The following is a 19,989-nucleotide window of genomic DNA, read 5'->3' as shown; positions in this document are numbered from 1 at the left end:
ATTCAAAAATGATTTTAGTGTACTTTAAATGTGGGTCAAGACTGGCCAAACTCACATGGCCCACTTATCAAATTTTTAAATCTGGGCCAAATACTACATTTTTCATCTGGCCCAAATCTTGTGTGCCGCCTTAAAGATGGTGCCACCTCTGCCAAACCCGGGCCATGTTTGGCCCACATGCTGTATGCCAGTGCCGGATGAATGCCTGCTGTGCCAGCTTTATGCCAAAACTGGGCCAGAATTCTTTGCTACTAGGGTATGGCTGCAGGTACTTTGGGAATCATAAAAACATACAAAGCTAATACCAGTGGCTTCTGATGATAAGAAGCAACCTTATAAACGCACATGTCCCTATCCATCAAGAAAGTTATGATCCCATAATATGTTTGCAGATATTTAAGAAACATGCTAAGTGAACATACTTGTTTATCTGAAATACTGTGCTAAAGTCAGTTATTCTCCTTTGAAAATCTGTGATCTGAGTCTGTCATTGTTTTGGCCTCATAACCCACCCATTGCCAGATTACTCAATTGTATTTCAGCAATCTGGATTGCCTTGGTGGTGTAGGGTCCAGCCAGTTGGTCCAATGACGGTATCCAATGGTGGATGAAGGTTCACTGCATGTTCGGTCTTTCCAGTGCACAATGTTGATTTATATTAAACTTAACTCATATCTGACTCCAATTTTAGTATGAGATGGTTTAGAATATTAATATGTTTATCCTCGTTTTATCTGACTCCAATTATAAAACATTGAGAAGGTTATTTTGTTTCCGTTCACATTAATTTGGATTATGATTGAATATTCTCTTCGGTTCATCATTTTATGTTATTCTCGTTCATTGGGATCTCTATAACATCCTGAATCTTGTACCGGCCGAGTATACAATTTCTGAAGCACAAGCATGTCAGTCTTGGTCACTAAACAGTGGCGATTGACCGCTATCCTAAAAAGGCAGAACCCTACTTACTCAGATTAGGATATTTTTTATGCGGTCCCCATAGGTCTGCTACCTCCTAAATCAGACAGAGCTATTTAGTCATATAACGATCATTACTATAGAATTAAGCAGACCAGTCGTACTTAAACTAGTAGTAACTTTGAATAATCACTATACTATCTAAATAGTATTAAAAGTTTATCGGGTGAAGGACTATCCCCTTAGATATCCTTTTACAGCCTAAGTATACATGAATAAATGGCAATTTGTTAGTCGGAGCTCTAGAGACATTGTGTAGCGTGCCGCAATGCTCCGTCTACCGTGTTCTAGTCCGCTACTAACCTGAACAGGGGCTTGTGGTGCTATGAAATTACCACAATCTACTAAAGATAATAACACGAACTCTGTTTGAATCATTCAAAACATAACAATTTATTAGTCAGGTAAATGTATTATGCCAATTCAATCAGTCAATTCATAAATGATCAATACAAAACATCAAATTATCAAAGATAAATCCAAGATGAAAAAGATGCATTCCTGACTTTGAAATATACATAACATGGAAATTTTACATAACGTGGAGCCTAAGCTCCATGTTATGGGCTGATCTGGGTAGGCAGAATCGCGCTGAGTTTTTCTCAAACCTTGCCTTAAATAATCCAAGAATTCCCTCAAGGAAGGGGGTGTGTGTAAAAAGTCACACCCTTCACAGTGGTTCAAAAGATGCCTGAAGTTATATATTTATTGTGTTGATTATATCTATTTCTGAGAGAATGAGACCATTGTACCAATCGCACTGAGACATTTCAAATGGTATCAAACATGATAATTAAAGTCAGTTTGGTTAATCTAAAACATTCAAACATTGAAATGACCATATGTGTGAGTTGGGGGGATGAAGCTGAGTCTCAGCATAGTCAGATGCAAATGCAGCAGGAACTGGTTTTTCACGCATTCCCCCCTGGTGGGTTGTGGAGTCCATTGGCCCTGTCTTCAGCTCATGTTTTGAATTGTCAAAGATATCAGAATATTTGTAATATTTCAATTCTTACAGTGGACAAACCAAAAACATTGTCAAAACATTCCATGTGACTTTAGTGGCTCAACTGTAATCATGTAAAGCTCCAAGAACACCATTATGAACTAAAAAAAATACTTGTAAAAACGGCTTTGTTCACCTTTGTCTTCTCCTCCACAACAGGTCAGTGTGCATGTTTGCTATGGGCAGTAAGGCCCAATCCCTATTCAACCCCTTAGCCCTTCCTCTTATCTCTACCCCTCGTTTTGTGCATTCACGTAAAAGGGTAGGGGTGTGCCAATTCTCTAAGGCCTAATCCTAATTCTATCAAAATTTAGGAAATGCAAAAAAAAAAAAGTGTCATTACAAACAAACAAGGATATGTTTTTATACATATGTAACGTAATTCATGTTTTACCAACATGATTTAAAAAATGAAAATGCAAAAATAAAAAATGATCAATTTCGCTATCGATATTGCCTAATAATAACTCCTGTATAACAGTCCAACAACATTCTGTCACTCGATGACACTCGAACACCCTATAATGTATCTGTGTCTGCTATAATGTGTCTGCTATAATGTTAATGTTGTTTTTGGTTGGTGTTTACCAACCAAAAATAAACAGCAAAGTTACAATCTTATTGCCACATTATATCATTGACAGCATGATATATGCCTTTAGTGAAAAATAACACAACTGGAATAACTACAGCAGTTGCGATCGTCTGATCTCATATGAAGTAAGAGATTGCGAAGACATATAATGACGTATGCAGGTGCTGTAGTGCTGTCTCATTTTTTTGGGGGGTAAATTTTGAAGCCCTTTCCCTTCACACTCAGTTTCAAGGGCCAAGGGGAAGGGGTAGGCAAATGGAATTGGGATTGGGCCTTATTGACATTAAAGTCAGCAGTGCAAAACCCAAGAGTCGTACTACACATAGTAATTGTGCACCTTACTTTGACTTGGAAGACATGGGTGAACAAAGCCATTAAAATAAATCGTCATACAAAAATGGTCTTGGAGCTTTACTTGATTACAGTTGAACCATTAAAACCACATGGTGTGATTTGACAATGTTTTTGGTGCCATTTCTGGATTTTTGTCCATGGAGTGTCTAGGATTTCATGTAAAATATCTTAGTTTATGTTTTGAAAATGAAAAATAATCTCAGGAGATTGAAACGATTTGATGATAAATAATTAATAGCAAAATTTTAGGTGAACTAACCCTTTAAATGTGCTTTGGATCATAAGCCAAGGCTATGGAATAAAGATCATAATGTTATAAATAATGTTAAATTTCATGCACTTTCCAAAGTAAACAACTAAAATCTACTATAAGTGAACAAACAAATAGAAAGTACATAAAGCTGAAGAAATTAGATTATGAACGACTGGTAAAAACAAAAAAAGCAATACAAAATTTAAGGTTTGCAGAAATGAACTGAAAATAAGATCGATAACATGCATTGAGGGGAAAAAAAAATATTTGAATACGAGTCTGACTCCAAACAACAGGTGCAACAATCAAGTTGAAGCTCCTGCAGAGGAAATGGAAGTCTGTCTCACAGGATATTACAACACATGGAGTGTGTTACGCTACAGAGTACACAAGCAAGAGAAATTCCAAAGATCATTGTTCAGTGAGAGAAAAATAACCTACGTGTACATTTACATAAATATTTCAGAACATTATTCAGCCGAATCACAAAAGCAGGCCTGTATATGTAAATCACTGAGCCTGCGAAACAAAGACATCTCTCACAGATCAGCCACAAACTCATGTCTGTTTACAATTATTTGTTTGGCCAAACTGCTACATTTCACTCCTCAAACCCTCCCTGTTTTTTCCTCCTTTCTCACTTTATAATTGCACACTCCCACATACCAAAACACAATTTATATGTAAAAAGAAAATACAAATAAAACATGCACAAGATCATTGTAGGAGTGCTTGAGAACATTTCAAGTACTTAACAAGGCCTCGACAAATAATGCCAAATTCCTGCTTTTTATCGCCTAAGCAAAGAAGTGGCATTTTAAAACAGACACTGCTGTTGAAAGCGCACAAACACGAACATGAATAATTTCATTAACACCCAACCTTTCTAAAACAATTCAAAAGATTACCTTCACAAGGCCTTCTCTTGCAGGATTTGATGTTCTGAGTAAATCTTCTACTGTGTACCACTGATCGACCAAGAACAATGCCACAGCTAGGATTGAAAAAGAAAAAAGATATGAAGAATGGAGACACTTTGGATATTCAAAACAGACTATGCTATGAATCTATCCAAGATGTTATAGTCATTTGTAAAACAGCCTGGATAGTGGTGGTCTACCTGTGAACTGGTCCTCAGGAGCAAACAATGCCAGGACTTTGTGCTTAAGGTTGGCTCCATACAGAGGAACAAACCCAACATTGGCAGGACTGATCCGGATCTAAAATGGTCAAAGTAATGAGTTTATTAAAAGTAATAATTTAGTTTAAATACTAATGGACCTCTGTGGACAGAATGAAGTGTGTAATTGAGATTTGTTAAGGATGGTAATTTTAAAACAAACTATTTTCTAACACAGCAAAAAAAAGTTTTGTAAAGGCATAAATGTTTTAAAGGGCACCTATAATGAAAATCAACTTTTGTAAGCTGTTTGGACAGAACTGTATGTGTATATAGTGTGTCCACAGTCATATTGGATTAATATAAACACACCAAGTCTCATTTTTAAAAATTTTTAAACCCAAATCTTAGAAATTCTGAGGCCTACCGCAACGTGATGTAGGTTTAACAGATGTAGGCGGTTTTCCCCACCCACCGCATTGATTGACATGTTTCTATAATATGTATACATGTATAATAAAATAAAATGTATATATGTCCACACAACATTTTTTGCAAAAAAACAGGGATTAAAATATTTGTTACAACTTTGTGATTTTTATAAGTTTAAAACATTTTTTAAAACACAGCATGTTTGTAATAAAGACAGTAAAATCGTTAATTCTTAACCGCAATAAATCACCAGTAAACCTGTGTGTGCATTGTGTGTAACTCGTTTCAGAAAGGCTTGAATAAACTCCACCATAAATTTATTGATTTATTCATTTACTATGTATTTATTGCCACACCAGCAACTTATGGCTATTTCGTGGCAAAATGGATATACATAAAATATTACATGATAAAAACAAATTCGTATTATAATAAAAAAAAGTTTCTTAGACAAATATATAAAATATAAATAGATAAAAATCACACAAAAATATATTAAAAGTTATACTTGGTTTTTTTGACTAATGAACTGCATTTCAGCTTCATCCGAGTCTGTCTCTGTAACTGTGCTGTTTATCTGACGCAACGCATGATAAGAAGCAGACACGCACGTGGGAGCGGTGGGCGGTGAGAAGCAGTTCATTTGCATTTAAAGTCACAGCTACAATGTATTCAGACACCAAAATGGGCAGATTCTGGAGGCTATAATAAATTATCTAATGGGCATTCTGAGATGAAACTTTACAGACACGTTTTGCAGACACCAAAGGCTTATTTAAAAGGGGTAAATTGGGTGCCCTTTAAATATTCAAGCTCTTTAAAAGAAAGTTAAAAAAAAGATGACCATGTTCACACTTCTTTACTGAACTACACCAGCAAAGCAATCGCATTAGAGTTCATTTTAATCAAGCCTAACGTGTGAACGCATACTGGCTTTACGCATTTTAAAATGATCAGATATTCTCTGTGGTGCGTTACCTTTCTTGTGTTGGACAAGGTAAGGTATTCTGCGTTATCTGGGTTGCTGTAAAGAAGTTTGTTCATGTAGCTTTGGGCTGAACTTTCAAGGTCTTCATGTCGGCCAGACACCAGAACATCTACAGGGAACTCCATCCCTATACAGAGATCACAGATCACACAAACATCATCATTTGGTTTCTTATAATCGCTTACTTTATTTTTAATCAGAACTCGTCACTAACTACTTACTTTCAAAATGCTTTGCAAATAAACAACATTCCAAAAATAATAGCAAAAACATGAAATTCTTGCCATTTCATTCATTCATTCATTCATTCATAACACATGTCTTTGGACTTGTGGGGGAAACCAGAGCACCCGGAGGAAACCCACGTGAACACAGGGAGTTCTTGACATTTTTTTTAAGGAACTTACTAAAAAATAAAGCAACAGCAAATCTGACATTTTGTTATTTTTCCATGATCACACATCTTTTAATATTATCACCATACAAAAATAAAACATCCTCATGTGCTTTTATTTCACAGGAATTGTATTTAGAGTAATTTACAAAACATCTGTATATGATTTTAATATCTGTTTAGAAGAGAATAGTTATTTATAATTCCAAACTTTTTATAACACTTTTTATGTAAGAGGTTACCATATGCTGTTTATGTTACCATATTGTTTCAGCATTTACACCTTTAAGATAGATTTTTAGAAACAATTACATACAACACATTACACAGAAAATAACCACCCAGAGTGCAATTGTGTATACGCATAAACACACACACATATATACACTACACACACATACATGTATACATGTGTATACAAAGGGAGGGAGGGAGAGAGGGAGGGAGACAGAGGGAGGGAGGGAGACGGAGGGAGGGAGAGGGAGAGAGAGAAAGAGAGAGAGAGAGAGAGAAAAATCTTATTTGAATATATCACTGTTCTGAGAATATATAAAAAACATGTTCTGAGAATTATCTGTACCACGAAAGGAATGAATGGATTTTAAATAAGTTTTTTTGGCTCTTCAACTCATTGCTGGGTTACTTCTGGGTAATTAGAATGCCTTAAAGCATTTGATTACTTGCTACAAATTGTGCACAGTTTAAAAATGTTTCATCATGCAATGCTTTGTGCAGAACTTTCAAGGTCTTCAAAGTCCTCATTTGTGTCCATCCCCTGCAAACAGTTTTGTGTTTAATAGACATCTAATAGATATCCAAACGTAGACAGCTTGGCTAAAACAAGGCTAAACTTGGGCTGTCAGTAAAAATATAATAGACATCCAAGTATAGCCTAAAACAAGTCTAGTCGTCAAATAGACAGATTAGACAGACTTGATATGTGTAGCCATTCATTTCTGTTTATTTGATGACTAGTTTTGGCCTATTCTTGTAAGTGTGTATTAGATTTTTACCCACACCAAAATTTAGCCTTGTTTAAGCCAAGATGACTATGTTTAGACATCTATTAGACGTCTTTTAAAAGCTAACAATTATTGCTGTGTCAGTAATAACGATGCTATTCGGCCACTGGATTATGGCCACTTTATGTCTTATTTGCTCTATAGCCACTAATCAATCAGTAGAATTCAAAATCTTTACCGTTATATTGAATGAAAGGAGGTTTATGAAACAATAAATGATTGATTGGAATCATAAATCATAAATCAGTGGAATCATAAATCAGTGGAAGCCAGAGAAGTTGATGAAAAAATAAATGTTAAGTTACAATGAATAATCTATCTGTCAGAAATCCAGAAGCCAACACTGAGCAGCCACTGCAAACACATTGAAATTAATAATGTCATTAAATCAATTTAAATACAAAAAAATTATAATCAGATATATTTACATGCTTGAATGTGCATAGCTTAAGATATCAAGCTCAAGTAGGGCTGGCCGATATTTAAAAAATTAGGGCTGTGCGATTAATCGAAATTGAATCACAATTTATAATGTTGTGATTAGCTAATCGCAAGAGGCTGTGACATGACATGTATTTTTAAATTTCCATCGCCCAGACCAAATATGTGACGGCCATCTGTGTGTAAGTTTTACTAGCCAATTAAGTGAGTACGCTATCGCTCTGCCCAATTAGAATTGCGCAACCGAACTATGAGGAACGCCTACATTAAAAACAAAAAAAACAAACAGGAACGCGCTGACAAGTGGAACAATGGCATCTCCTGCTTCAGAAGCATTAATAGACAAATTGATATAAAAAAAAAAAGAAAAACGGGCATCGGTAATATGGGAATATTTTGGTTTTGAAGTCACAGACACCAAACAAAACCAGATCATTTTTAAGAGCTGGCGCAGAATTGTTGCCACGACTTACAGATTATTGAGCTGAAGCTTGACTACAAAATTAAGTCGCAAATCAAATTGCAATCACAATATTGGTAAAAAAAAATGAAATTAGATATTTTCCCCATCGCACAGCCCTAGCAAAAATGCAATCTCTGTAATTACTTACCATATTGTACGATAATGATATACATCTCGGTATTAGTTGTTAAAACTTCCAGATTTAGGAGAGTATCCCAACAATGAATCCGCAAAAATTTGAGGGTCTATTAAATCGCATGACATATTTTTTAGCCAATAAATTTTTGTGGCCGAAAATTTGGTACATCTATAATATTAACACTCTTTTAGATTTCCATTGTTGCACATTTCTGCTGTGTGATTGGCTTTTCGATCAACAGAGTAAAAAAGTCCTGAGCTTATCATTGTTATTGACATAAAGTTAACACTATATCTCTAATGAGATGCAAAATTTTGAAAAAAAAAATTGGATTTTACTACAAAAACTACAAATCTATTTCCTAAACTTTGATTTGAAAAAAATAATAAAATCCAACAAAAACAAGCATCACATTTAACCAAACAAAGCTGAGACAAAACCCTAATTCATAAAAAGGCATTCTCTGCTCAAACAGAGCAGACAGTATCCTGAACAGTTGGCTGCTGTCCATCCTCAGCTGGCCTCAATGAATCCCCCTGCTATCAACAACTATCTGTGTCATGCTGACAAACAGACCGAACAGTAGCCCGCATACACACATACACACCTCTTTGTGGGGACCTGTAATAGACTTCTGTTTTTTTTTTACTTAAAATTTTTTTACATCCACTAAACCTGAGAAGGCCATGATTCACACTCATTAAATAACTACTTTATATAGTTTTATTTTACATTTGCAGGAAATACAAAACACAATGCCATCCTGCATGACACAATCTTCTCACGCCACCCTATTATTTCAGTAATTACATAATTTGTTAGATGACTATTCAACATACAAATATTCTGAGAATATAAAAATATAAAAATATTCTCATTTTCGTTTCAATACAGTTAACAACATAATAATTTTTATTATTTCCTCAACCTGCAAAAGCATAATCTCCATTGTACAGGAAAATAACATGTGAATGATGATAATTCAAATCTTCGTCAACTGATACAATGAAATTCCAACAATCCATTAAAACTTTAAAAATACCTGTTCCTATCATTATTTGTTTCATTATACACTTAAACTCCATGATTCACAATTGTGTTGATAAATGACAAACCATTTAAGAAACACCAAAAGAGCCACTGAACCTGAAGCTATTTGAGTTCTGATTCTGCCACAAGGATTAATAAACAGTACTAAAGCAAGTCTAGGTAGAAAACCAGAGATAAACATCCAAAGATAAACCTGCAGAACTAAACAAAAATGTATCAAAAACAACTAAAACTGTTAAACTTTAACTGGTGTGATCTATAAAATTAAATACTTTTGTGCGACAGACATTAAAACTGCAATGTTCTTCCTTTGTTGCAGTATGGCATTCAAGGACACAACACACATATAAAAAAGTCAATATTACATCCATCCATGCGAGCACACCCACACAGTCATACACAACAGCCTTGAGCAACATAAACCCAACCAGCCACCAAACCCTCCAATCACATCCGGCATTGTTCCAGTGGAATGCAGGAACTCTTTACATGTGCCAGAGGGGCGCACCGCTGGGCGCTGGCACCAACTTACTAGCATCATAATCATAGTAAGACAAAATTCACAAAAAACATTTGTGATAGCTTTGACACCAAAGTTTTAGAGCATACTGTATCATTTTGCTAGCATGTTTTAGCATGTTGCTAGCATATTTAAGAACCCTTTAAATAAACAAACATCAGGAGGCTGTTATTATGTTTTGGCACATTAATAGTGGCTGCATCTGAAAGCTTAAGCAGCTGACTTGTTGCCATGCTGCCCCATCAGGCAGTGTTAGTGAACAAAGACTTCTGAAAAAAACATGATGATTTAATCATGTACCACTAAATAGAAAACTTTTGTTATAACCAAAAGAAGTATTTCCTTACTACAATACTAACTTCTCAAAAGCCTATATTTACACACAGATGAGCTGCTTTGGGATGCCGTGTTCATTTCTACAGCCTAACTGTCAGAAATGGATTGCACAATTGTGGGATATTAGATGAAAATATCTCCTAAAACAGAAAGTGAAGGAGAATTTGTATTCAGAGTACTTTAATGCCTTCCCCTCTTTAAATGCTAACTCAGAAGGAAGCGTTTTGGAGCTTTCAGACCCAGTTGGCATGCTACTAACATGGTTTTAGCATGCTAATACCACATTTTGCAAGCCTATTTTATTAAGTTGCTATGGTTTAGAACATTGCTACCATCTTTTAACACATTGCTACTAGAAAACTTTAGCATACTATCTAGAATGTAGTAGCAATTTACTAACAAAAACATATTTACGTTGTAGGCTAGTTTTTAGGTACTTTTAAATATGTATCAGTCAATAGAAGCAATGATCAATATTGTCTTTTTCTTTAAATATGTATGTATATATAATGTATAGCTAAACAAGCAAACATTACCCTGAAAAGGTTGGCTTAGGCTTGTTCTTCACTTTCTGATCAGAATTCACAAAAATATTAAGATAAACAAACCAGTTCTAGAGCATATAGTATCATCTAGCATATTTTAGCATGCTGCTAGCATATTTAAGAACACTTTTAATATGTAAACAAACATCAGAAGGCTGTTAGCATGTTTTGGCACATTAATAGTGGCTGCATCCAAAAGCTTAAGCAGCTTTGACTCTGCCCTATGGCAGTGTTCGTGAACAAAGACACCCCATAAAACTGATTTCAGACAGACTTCTAAATGAACACAATGATTTAATCACAAACCATAAAACAGAGAGCTTATGTTATAACCAAAAGAAGTATTTCCTGATTACAATAACGAGTTCTCTGTAAAAATGTCATCAAATTTTGAAAAAGGCTGGTCAAAAACATCAATTTACACACAGATTGACACCCATATGCAGCTTTGGGATGCCTTGTTAATAATTTTAGCTTAACTGTCAGAAATGGATTGCTCAGGAGGATTATGGGATATCAGATGAAGGTATTTCTTAAAACAGGAAGTGATGCAGAATTAAGATTCAGATTCAGTGACTTATCTCCTTAGTCCTGCCTTTTAAAGGGTCACGAAACACCAAAACACTTTTTTTTGAGCTGTTGACAGTCACATATGTGTCCCACTCTGCTAAAAACACTATTAGGACATGAACTTAACCCTAATCCTCATTTGCATTACCCAGCTAAAATATCTAACAAAACAAGAGAAATGTTGCTTATTAAATGCTCTTTTGAGTCACATAAATGCATGTTAAGCAAAAATCAAAATAACACTTCATTAATGCATCATCTAAAGTAGGGCTGTACTAATAATCAAAATTCAATTTGATTTCAGCCTCCAATGATTATGACAAAAACATTAGTCAAGCATTTTCCAGCATTTGTTCCTCTGTGAAGCTTGGAAATTTAGAAATCAGTGAAATCATGAAACAAAACTTTTTGCAGCATGGGACGTTCTTCATTTATTGAAATGTAAGTGATTTATATTCATGTTATTGTGTGAAAAAGTTTGAAAGCTTGTGCTGTTGTGCGTGCGCTCAGCCTCACAAAACATACATGTATAAAGTCATCTTTTATCTCAAGTCGTGCACCTAAATAATCAAATATCAAGATGTCAATATGAAGCCCTTAGTGATTACTTACATTAACCCTTGTTTGTTATGCAATAAAGAAGAAAAGGAGCATAAAGCATTCTGAATGAAAGGGCAAGTAAATTGGACCCGTGTGGCTCTTCAAGTGACTGCACTATATTCCTGTCGCAGACTGTTTATAATTATTAATCAAATAACAAAGACAAAAATCTTTCACGGCTCTTGACTGAATCATTTCTGTAGCTTCAATAAGAAACAAATCAAGTTTAATCTTCATAAGTGAAGACTATACTTAAGCACAGCAAGTTTAATTTGTATATATTAATTATATTGTATCTTTTTTTGTACTTTGGTATTAAGAACTGTGCAATTTCGAGATCTTTTAAATGTATAGATGTAATAGCGACAAGCATTTTCTCAAAGGATAAAACTAATCTAAAAGGAAAAAAAACATCAATAGCACATTGTGCAGTAGCATGTTGCATAACAGCGGTGTACAGGAAAAAGCAGGGAAAAAAACTACTGGGGCTCCCTGCATGTGCACTCAATGACTGTTCTCAGTGCAGAACGTACAGACTGTGCTAGGTAGCAGGCAAATACTCTGATAGAATGCACAGAGAATTTCATTCATTTAGTCATGTACACATACAGTAATTTTAAATAAAGAGTTCAAATAATTAAAGGTACAAACCAGGACTACAGTTCAGAGGTTATTCAGAGGTGTAGTAAAACTGTCAAGAGTTAATACACATTTTTACTACTAAAATTCCTTGACTTTTCCAAAACTGTCAGGTAAATATTAATGATTTTGTTTAGTGTTTCATGAAATGTCTACATACATGTAGTAAATAAGAAAACATTCACGTTCAAATTTATTACAGCATATCAAAAAATATGTGACAATCAATGTAGATTATATTTATTTTTATATCTGGTAAATAGTTTTCAGAAAGTATCTTGCTGTCTGTGCGAAAATGTTAGAAATATTGGCTTGTGAGATTAGTATAAATTAGCCATTAGCATCCGCAGTATCTTACCTCTGCAGTTAAAGATTGTTTCTGGACATGACACTCACAATGCATCTTGAATTACTGTGAAAGTTAGGGAAAAAGAAGCGAAGCTGAAACTGCTTTTCATTTTTGAAGTTATTACTTTTGCAACTGAAGGTTGCAAAGTTTGCCCCACACAAAGAATGTCACGTAAAAGGGACGGACAGCTCAATTTCATTTTATTTAAAATGTACCCAATTTTATCATCTCAAATATATTCAAGTACAAAGACAACTGTTAAACAAATTTTCATGACTTTTCCAAAACATTTTGGGTTTATTTGTTTTTTCAAAACTTTTCCAGGTCTGGAAAAGCCTTTTTTTAAATTTCATGACTTTTCCAGGTTTTCCAGGACCACATGAACCCTGAACTGTTGAAATATTATGGGTAAAATGGGTCCATTGCTCATTGAGGCTTCACAGAATTCACTTTCCACTTAAAGCAGGTTTCTGTTAGCGAACATAATGAATCCATGCAACCAACCTGTCCTGAACCGGTTGTAAAATATTTAGAAAACTCATTCACCCTCAAGCAGAATTCCTGACGCATGTGAATTGCAACTGAATAAAAGAAAATTCACTGTACATGTGACCCCAAATGTATGATCGCCATGGCTAAACGATTGTTTTTTTAATCTTTTAATGTGAATAAAAAAATATAATAATATACGATTTTATCAAACAATATTTCAGGTAATTTTTACAAAAAAAAAGTGCAAACAAGAAAAAGATGATAAAGAGCCTAAAATGCTAAAAGTATTTTTTTTTATTATTTGTTTTTCAATGACATTAGACATTTTGAAAAAGAAAAAATATATAGATATGTAAAATATCTAAAAAAAAAAGTGATAGTGTGAACTGTTTTCCAACTCCAGGTCTCCAGATTTATATGGCTTTTGAAAACTCACACTACTTGCTTGCAACTAAAGACATATGGAGTCCAGCCTTCCGAAATACCAGTGGTCTCCTTCTGGCCAAAAGGCAACCCCCTACTGAGGCGAAAGCTAGTGATCTGAAACCCCTTCATATCCTGGATCCACAACCACAGTTCACTGAGAGCTTGTGAATCTATTCCTGCCACTGTTGTAGTATCACGCAAGCAGAGCAGGTAAAGCCAATTAGCTTAATAAATCCCAGGCCGAAATCAGCAGGGGGTGTTATTAGTGCATTACAGACACTGCATGTGGAAGTGAAGTCCAGCTCATCCATAAGTCTTCCTCGTATAAAAAACAAGCAGCTATGACAATACAAAGACCTAGTCATCTGGCCTAACCACAGAACTGCTGGCTGTAACACACGATAGTGGACAGTAATGAGCGAGTGCGAACGTGACTGTGGCTATTCTTACATAACAAATGAGCTCCTTCTTTCAATTTCTCACAGTGTCAAGTAGAATTAGCAGTCACGCACAAAAACAGTTATGAGGGCAATGCCTCTTTCTCATGGTTAATTAACACTTATTTTGACTCAGCAAAATCAAGGATGTAGATTATAAAGACAAAGCAAAACACGTTTTTAAAGAGATAGATCTGCCAAAAATGTAAATTTACTCTTCATTTAATCACTGGCTTCAAATCTTTGTGTTTCTTTCTTCTGCTGAACACAAAAGAGTTATATTATAATATATTTTATTTTTCAATAAAACCTTATTTGTGTTCAGCAGAAGAAAGAAACTAATAAAGGTTTGAAACCAGTGAGTAAATAGTAAAGGTGTAACAGATCACAGTTGATCCGTGGTTTGTACGGATCACAACCCACAGTTCGGAACACACGTGAGCTGCTGTTTAATACTTTTTTTTCTGATAGATTAATCCTGAATTTAAAATAACGATCACAGAAAGATCGCGTCTTGCGTGATTTAAATCACATGTATGAAAGCATTTAGGCTTTCATGTAAAATATAATGATGGTGGAAGAAGTTGTGGTAGGTATTTGAGATGTGGTGTGTTTTAGCCTGCTTTAATGCAGTGTAAGCAGTACGATTAATCATTAAAAGGTCAGGATCTCAACACCTATGCAACATAAATGATAAATGATGGTGATTTGTTTATTAATCCTTTGAACTGCTGCATTCAAATCTGCGTTTGAAAAATGCAAAAATCAAGAAAGAGATTCCGTCTTTAGTCTTTTGAGTTAGTAATGAAGTTACAGTCAAATAACACAGAAGTACTGGGAGAACAGCTTATAGTTTAGATAAAACCACCAATGTTTATGGTAAAGATTTAAATCACCGTCATATACATTTAACTTGACGTTCAAAAATAAAAGTTGTAGGCAACATTTACAATGTTTAACCAATTGGTGGCGACAACCAGCAATCTAAAAAATGCCACTGAATAATTCTTCAAAAATGATCCATCTAGCAATGAAACATAAGTTTTATGAGTGAAACTTTTAATAATTTATTGAAAATGAGAAAAAAATGTTAGATTTCTACATTTAGCATTATCAGCAACAGTAGCAGTAACAGTGAATTTTTCACAGTACTGAATATTTTACAATAGGGCTGGGCCGATAAACTATATTATATCGAATCGCGATGAAATGTATGTCAATAACAATGATTAGCACTGCACATTTTTACTCTTTAAAGATCTAAGAACCATTCACACAGCAGAAATGTGCAATAATGGGAATCGAAAAATGTGTTGATATTAGAGATTATATGCTATTTAATGGACCCTCTTATTTTTGTGGTTTCGGTCATTGTTGGGGTATTCTTTTAAACCTGGAAGCATTTAACAGCTTATGTCAAAATATATATCATTATCATTCAATATGGAAAATAATGATCAAGATTGCATTTTTGCCATATCACCAGCAATATCTTACAATTTATTTTTATTTTATATCATTTTATTAAAAAAAACTATGTTTCTTGAAGTAGTGTTTCTGTAATAAATGGAAAGCAAATTACATTTGTCTCCTCACCTTTTTTGGTTGACCCGAACAATAGTCAGATCCATGACTAAAGAACATGTGATCCGAACTGTGAGATTTGTAATCCATTACACCACTAGTAAATAGTGAGTAAAAAGTCATAATTTAATCACTGGTTTCAAACCTTTATGAGTTTCTTTCTTCTGCTAAACACAAAAATAGTTATTATGAAAAACATTAGAAACCTAACCATTGACTTCCATATTATTTCTTTACATTTTTGTGTTCAACAGAAAAAAAAAACTTAAACAGGTTTGTGACAAATGATTAGCAAAACACAACAGAATTTCAGTGGTGTAAAGTAAGAAATTACAAATAATCAAATTACTACAATTGAGTTGTTTTTCTCAGAAATTGTAATTTACTACACTTAGTTCATTTTTGGTGCTGTATCAGTACTTTTACTTTAACTTATCTTCCTTCAACCTGCAGTCACTACATTATTTTGTCCTGTCTATATAGGGATTATAGAAAAAACAAGCATGCAATTCCTGTCCAATCAAATCACACATAGAAAGTAAATCACATCATAATGAACTACCTCAAGAAATGGGCGATTTATAATTGCGGCAAACTTTTTGGAAGCATTAAAATGTTCCAAGAAAATGTCCAAAATCTTTACACACATTGGCCCAGAGACTGTTTAGATGCATGTCATTGATGACGGATGCCAATGCCGAGGGGATGTTGCATTTTGCTTGGAAAGAAAATCAGGTTGACCTCAGAACCCAGAGTCAGGCTGACGTCAATGTCCAACTTCCAACCTAAAATCAACCAAGTATCAACATCTAATGATGTTACAGCTTGATGTTGTCAGGACGTTACAACTATGACGTCTATTAGATGTTGGATTTTGGTTGCCCTACCTGACGAATAAATGTCAGTATTTGATGTCAATATGACGCTGGTTTAAGATCTTCGCCTGACATTAGATTTTGGTCACTTTCTAACACAACCTAAAAAAAAACTTTTAATTTCTAAACGCAACCTTCATGCATCCTCACTTATTAGGTGAATTTCTAACTAATCTAATTTCTAACTTCTTATCAGGTAAGTTCTAACATTATGCAAATTTCGAAAATCTCAAATTGAAAGCTGACAAGTCAAACTAGAGTGACAGATAATTATTGTAAGAGGACCTCAGAGGCAGTGGAGAGACGCTGTTCCCATAAAAACAAGAGGCTGTGTGTGAAAAATGTGTTTCTGAGGGGAGGCTGACTGGATTGAACTGGTTTGGTCAAAAGGGAAAAGACCAGAAAGCAAACAAAAAACTTGGAAATAAAGTTAAGCAATGCAAAACGAATATGTTAACATTTTATGGAGACTGTAAAAATAGTTAACTATAACATGGAAATAACACATATACACTAACATGTATGTGATAACAAATCAAATACAGTAATGTGTGGGTTTTGATCTCTCTATTCTGGTGGTACACAAAATATCTTACATATAAAAATACACAAATTTCTTTATTTTATTCATTTATGAAAACTAGAGTCTGAGTATTTCAACAGAACCTCTCTCTTCTCTTATTCAAAAGTACACTATGTTCTTTGCCATGGAGGGAGGATAGGCTATATGACACGACTACTACCTCAAAACAAGTCCAGTTATTGGAAGCTTAAATGAACAGGGAATCGGTTCCTTTGAACAGCTCGTTTAAAAGAGCCGGTTCAAACACAGTAGAATGTAGGTAATGTGCCTATTGTAAATTTGTGGTTATGTGTTTTATTTTTTTTTATCCTGCATCTTGCTTTCGTGATTTAGTCATGCAATAAAGTTGTAAACAACAACTTAACTATGTTGTGTTAACATTTAAACTTTAAAGTGGTTCTATTATTTTGGACCAATTTTACAATTTAGTCATGTGGTTGTTTATCAGTTCTTGTGTGAGAAAGAAACACATTTGTTCAGTAATGCTTAGTAATAGGTGCTGATCTCAATAATTAGTAAAAGGTGTTGATTCAAGCTTAATTCAGACTGACCAAGATTCTTATAGATTTTTGAACCAGTTCACACAAATCATCAAAAAGATTCATCTTAAATAACGATTTGTTAACAGAGTGGATTGATATAGATTTCAACAGTTCACATACTAGATGGACATGACAGAAATACACAACACCTTTTGCAATTGCAATTATAAACAGCATCTTTCTGTCATATTGTGCAAAATAACAGCCTGAAGGGGGTGTGTCAGAAAATGTCCACTTCTACGAATAAAAAAAAGGTTTTCCACTAGCATTAATGAAATACTAATCGGTTTTATAAGTAGGCTATGATTAAAAGCACATAAACAACACAAAAACTGATTAAAACGCTAAACAAAGCGAAATACAATACCAAATAACAAGTCTAATCAAAATTTATAATAAATATCTGAATCATCAATCATATAATGGAATTAGTGACTTTATATGCTCATATTTCCAGGAATTTCCAGGAAAAGTAAAGCGCGTGAGTGCGCACGCTCATATTTTACCCAATATTTGTGCGCCTCACCTGAAGTCTCATGCATGCACATCCACTTGCTTTTTATATTTTAACAAAATATACACAAAGGTAATGCAACATTTCATCAAAGCGTCAAAAACACGACTACCCATAGCAGACACGCGTGTAAACATCGATTATTACAAAGTATATCTTATATCAAACGTCTAAATAAACTGTCTGCTACCCCAATAGGGCCGTGCCAGTTCAGTTCGCTTTCACAACACGCGAGAAACTGCATGCACGCGGATGGAGGAAAACTGTCGACTCACCTTAGCCCTGTAGAAGATGTGATTCCGTTTGTTTTAAAGTATGTGATGAAATTTGTTATTTAGCTTAGCTGACATGAGCACAAAAACCTCTGCTTGTTTTTAACAGCGTCAGCTCGGGAACGCGGATAGCTCTGTGCGCGCACCCGTAGAGCTGCTTTCTACGGGATGTGCGAGGTCTCAAACATCTCCACAAAAAAAGTAAAGATATTAGGAGATTTCTTAACTTATCTTATGTTTATGTGGCATGATAGGCAAAATATAACTCCACTGATCAGAATTTCAAGATGTGCTGGTAAAAAGAAAGATTTATTTAGCACATAAATACATTTTTAAACTAGTGCATTATTAGGTAAGCAAAAAAAAAAAAAAAAAGAGTCCCCTGGGTGTCATGTGTAGAATGTGACGTATAGGAGCAACAGGATAAGTTTGTCACTGGAGGTGTAAAAATAGACAGGCTTGGGTTGGTAAATTGGTTATTCCTTGGAATGTATTAGCAGATGATATAACCTGCTTAGGGCTGACATGGCATCACAGCAAAAAGGTCCTTGGTTCAAATCTTGGCTGGATCATTAGGTGTTTCTGTGTGGAGGTTGCATATTTTCCCCATGGTGGTGGGCTGAGGTGTATTGTGCATTTTAAAAGTGGGTGGACAGCTGAGATCCAAAAGTTTACATTTATATTAATCACCTGTTTTTAAATGGTCTGTATTTAAAAGTGAGGGGGGCGTATCTCCCCGTCCCCCCGGTTGCTACACCCCTGGGTGTGGGGTTCCTCCGGGTGCTCCAGTTTCCCCCACAGTCCAAAGTGTATGAGTGTGTGTGTAAATGAGTGTGTATGGATGTTTCCCAGCATTGGGTTGTGGCTGGAAGGGCATCCGCTGCATAAAACATATGCTAGATAAAATGGTTCATTCCGCTGTGGTGACCCCTAATGAATAAAGGCCATAGGAAAATGAATGAATGAATAATCTGTTACGGATAATCTGTCCATTATTCTACAAAAGTGGACTGTAAATAACAGAGTAAGCGCTGGAAATCTGCAAAGCAAATCTGCTCAAACAAAGTATTCAAAAAATATTTTGAAGATGAAGTTCAAATAAGTTGTGAAAGCTGTTAAAATGCACTGAATTCGGATTTGAAAATACAAATTAATAGTCATAGTTCACACTGATTGCCATTAAGTCTGCGCCGGCAGCTAGCTCTCTGCAACTCTCACATGGTCGCCCACTGAAGCTAAGCAGGGCTGCGCCCGGTCAGTACCTGGATGGGAGACCACATGGGAAAGCTAGGTTGCTGCCGGAAGTGGTGTTAGTGAGGCCAGCAGGGGGCGCCCAACCTGCGGTCTGTGTGGGTCCTAATGCCCCAGTATAGTGACGGGGATACTATACTGCTCAGTGAGCGCCGTCTTTCGGATGAGACGTTAAACTGAGGTCCCGACTCTCTGTGGTCGTTAAAAATCCCAGGA

General features: G+C 35.1%; 1 protein-coding gene across 2 annotated transcripts in view; it reads right to left on the bottom strand.

The window, feature by feature from the left end:
- Positions 1 to 18,704, bottom strand: part of fam169ab (family with sequence similarity 169 member Ab) — a 30,496-nt gene extending 11,792 nt beyond the window's left edge. For both annotated transcript variants that reach the window (XR_012396678.1, XM_021473404.3), the window contains exons 1-4: positions 18,526 to 18,704; positions 5,720 to 5,856; positions 4,310 to 4,409; positions 4,098 to 4,183 (exon numbers count right to left, since the gene is read on the bottom strand). Coding sequence is in view for 1 of the 2 variants with exons in the window: in XM_021473404.3 (XP_021329079.2) it covers positions 4,098 to 4,183; positions 4,310 to 4,409; positions 5,720 to 5,854 (321 nt within the window). In the remaining variant the exon portion in view is untranslated. The remainder of the gene's footprint in view (positions 1 to 4,097; positions 4,184 to 4,309; positions 4,410 to 5,719; positions 5,857 to 18,525) is intronic.
- Positions 18,705 to 19,989: the final 1,285 nt, after the last annotated feature.

Source organism: Danio rerio, chromosome 21 (assembly GCF_049306965.1).
Source record: "Danio rerio strain Tuebingen ecotype United States chromosome 21, GRCz12tu, whole genome shotgun sequence".
NCBI classification, from domain to species: Eukaryota; Metazoa; Chordata; class Actinopteri; order Cypriniformes; family Danionidae; genus Danio; species Danio rerio.
The sequence above is the reverse complement of the archived record's forward strand: the minus strand, read 5'-3'. Positions and strand labels throughout refer to the sequence as shown.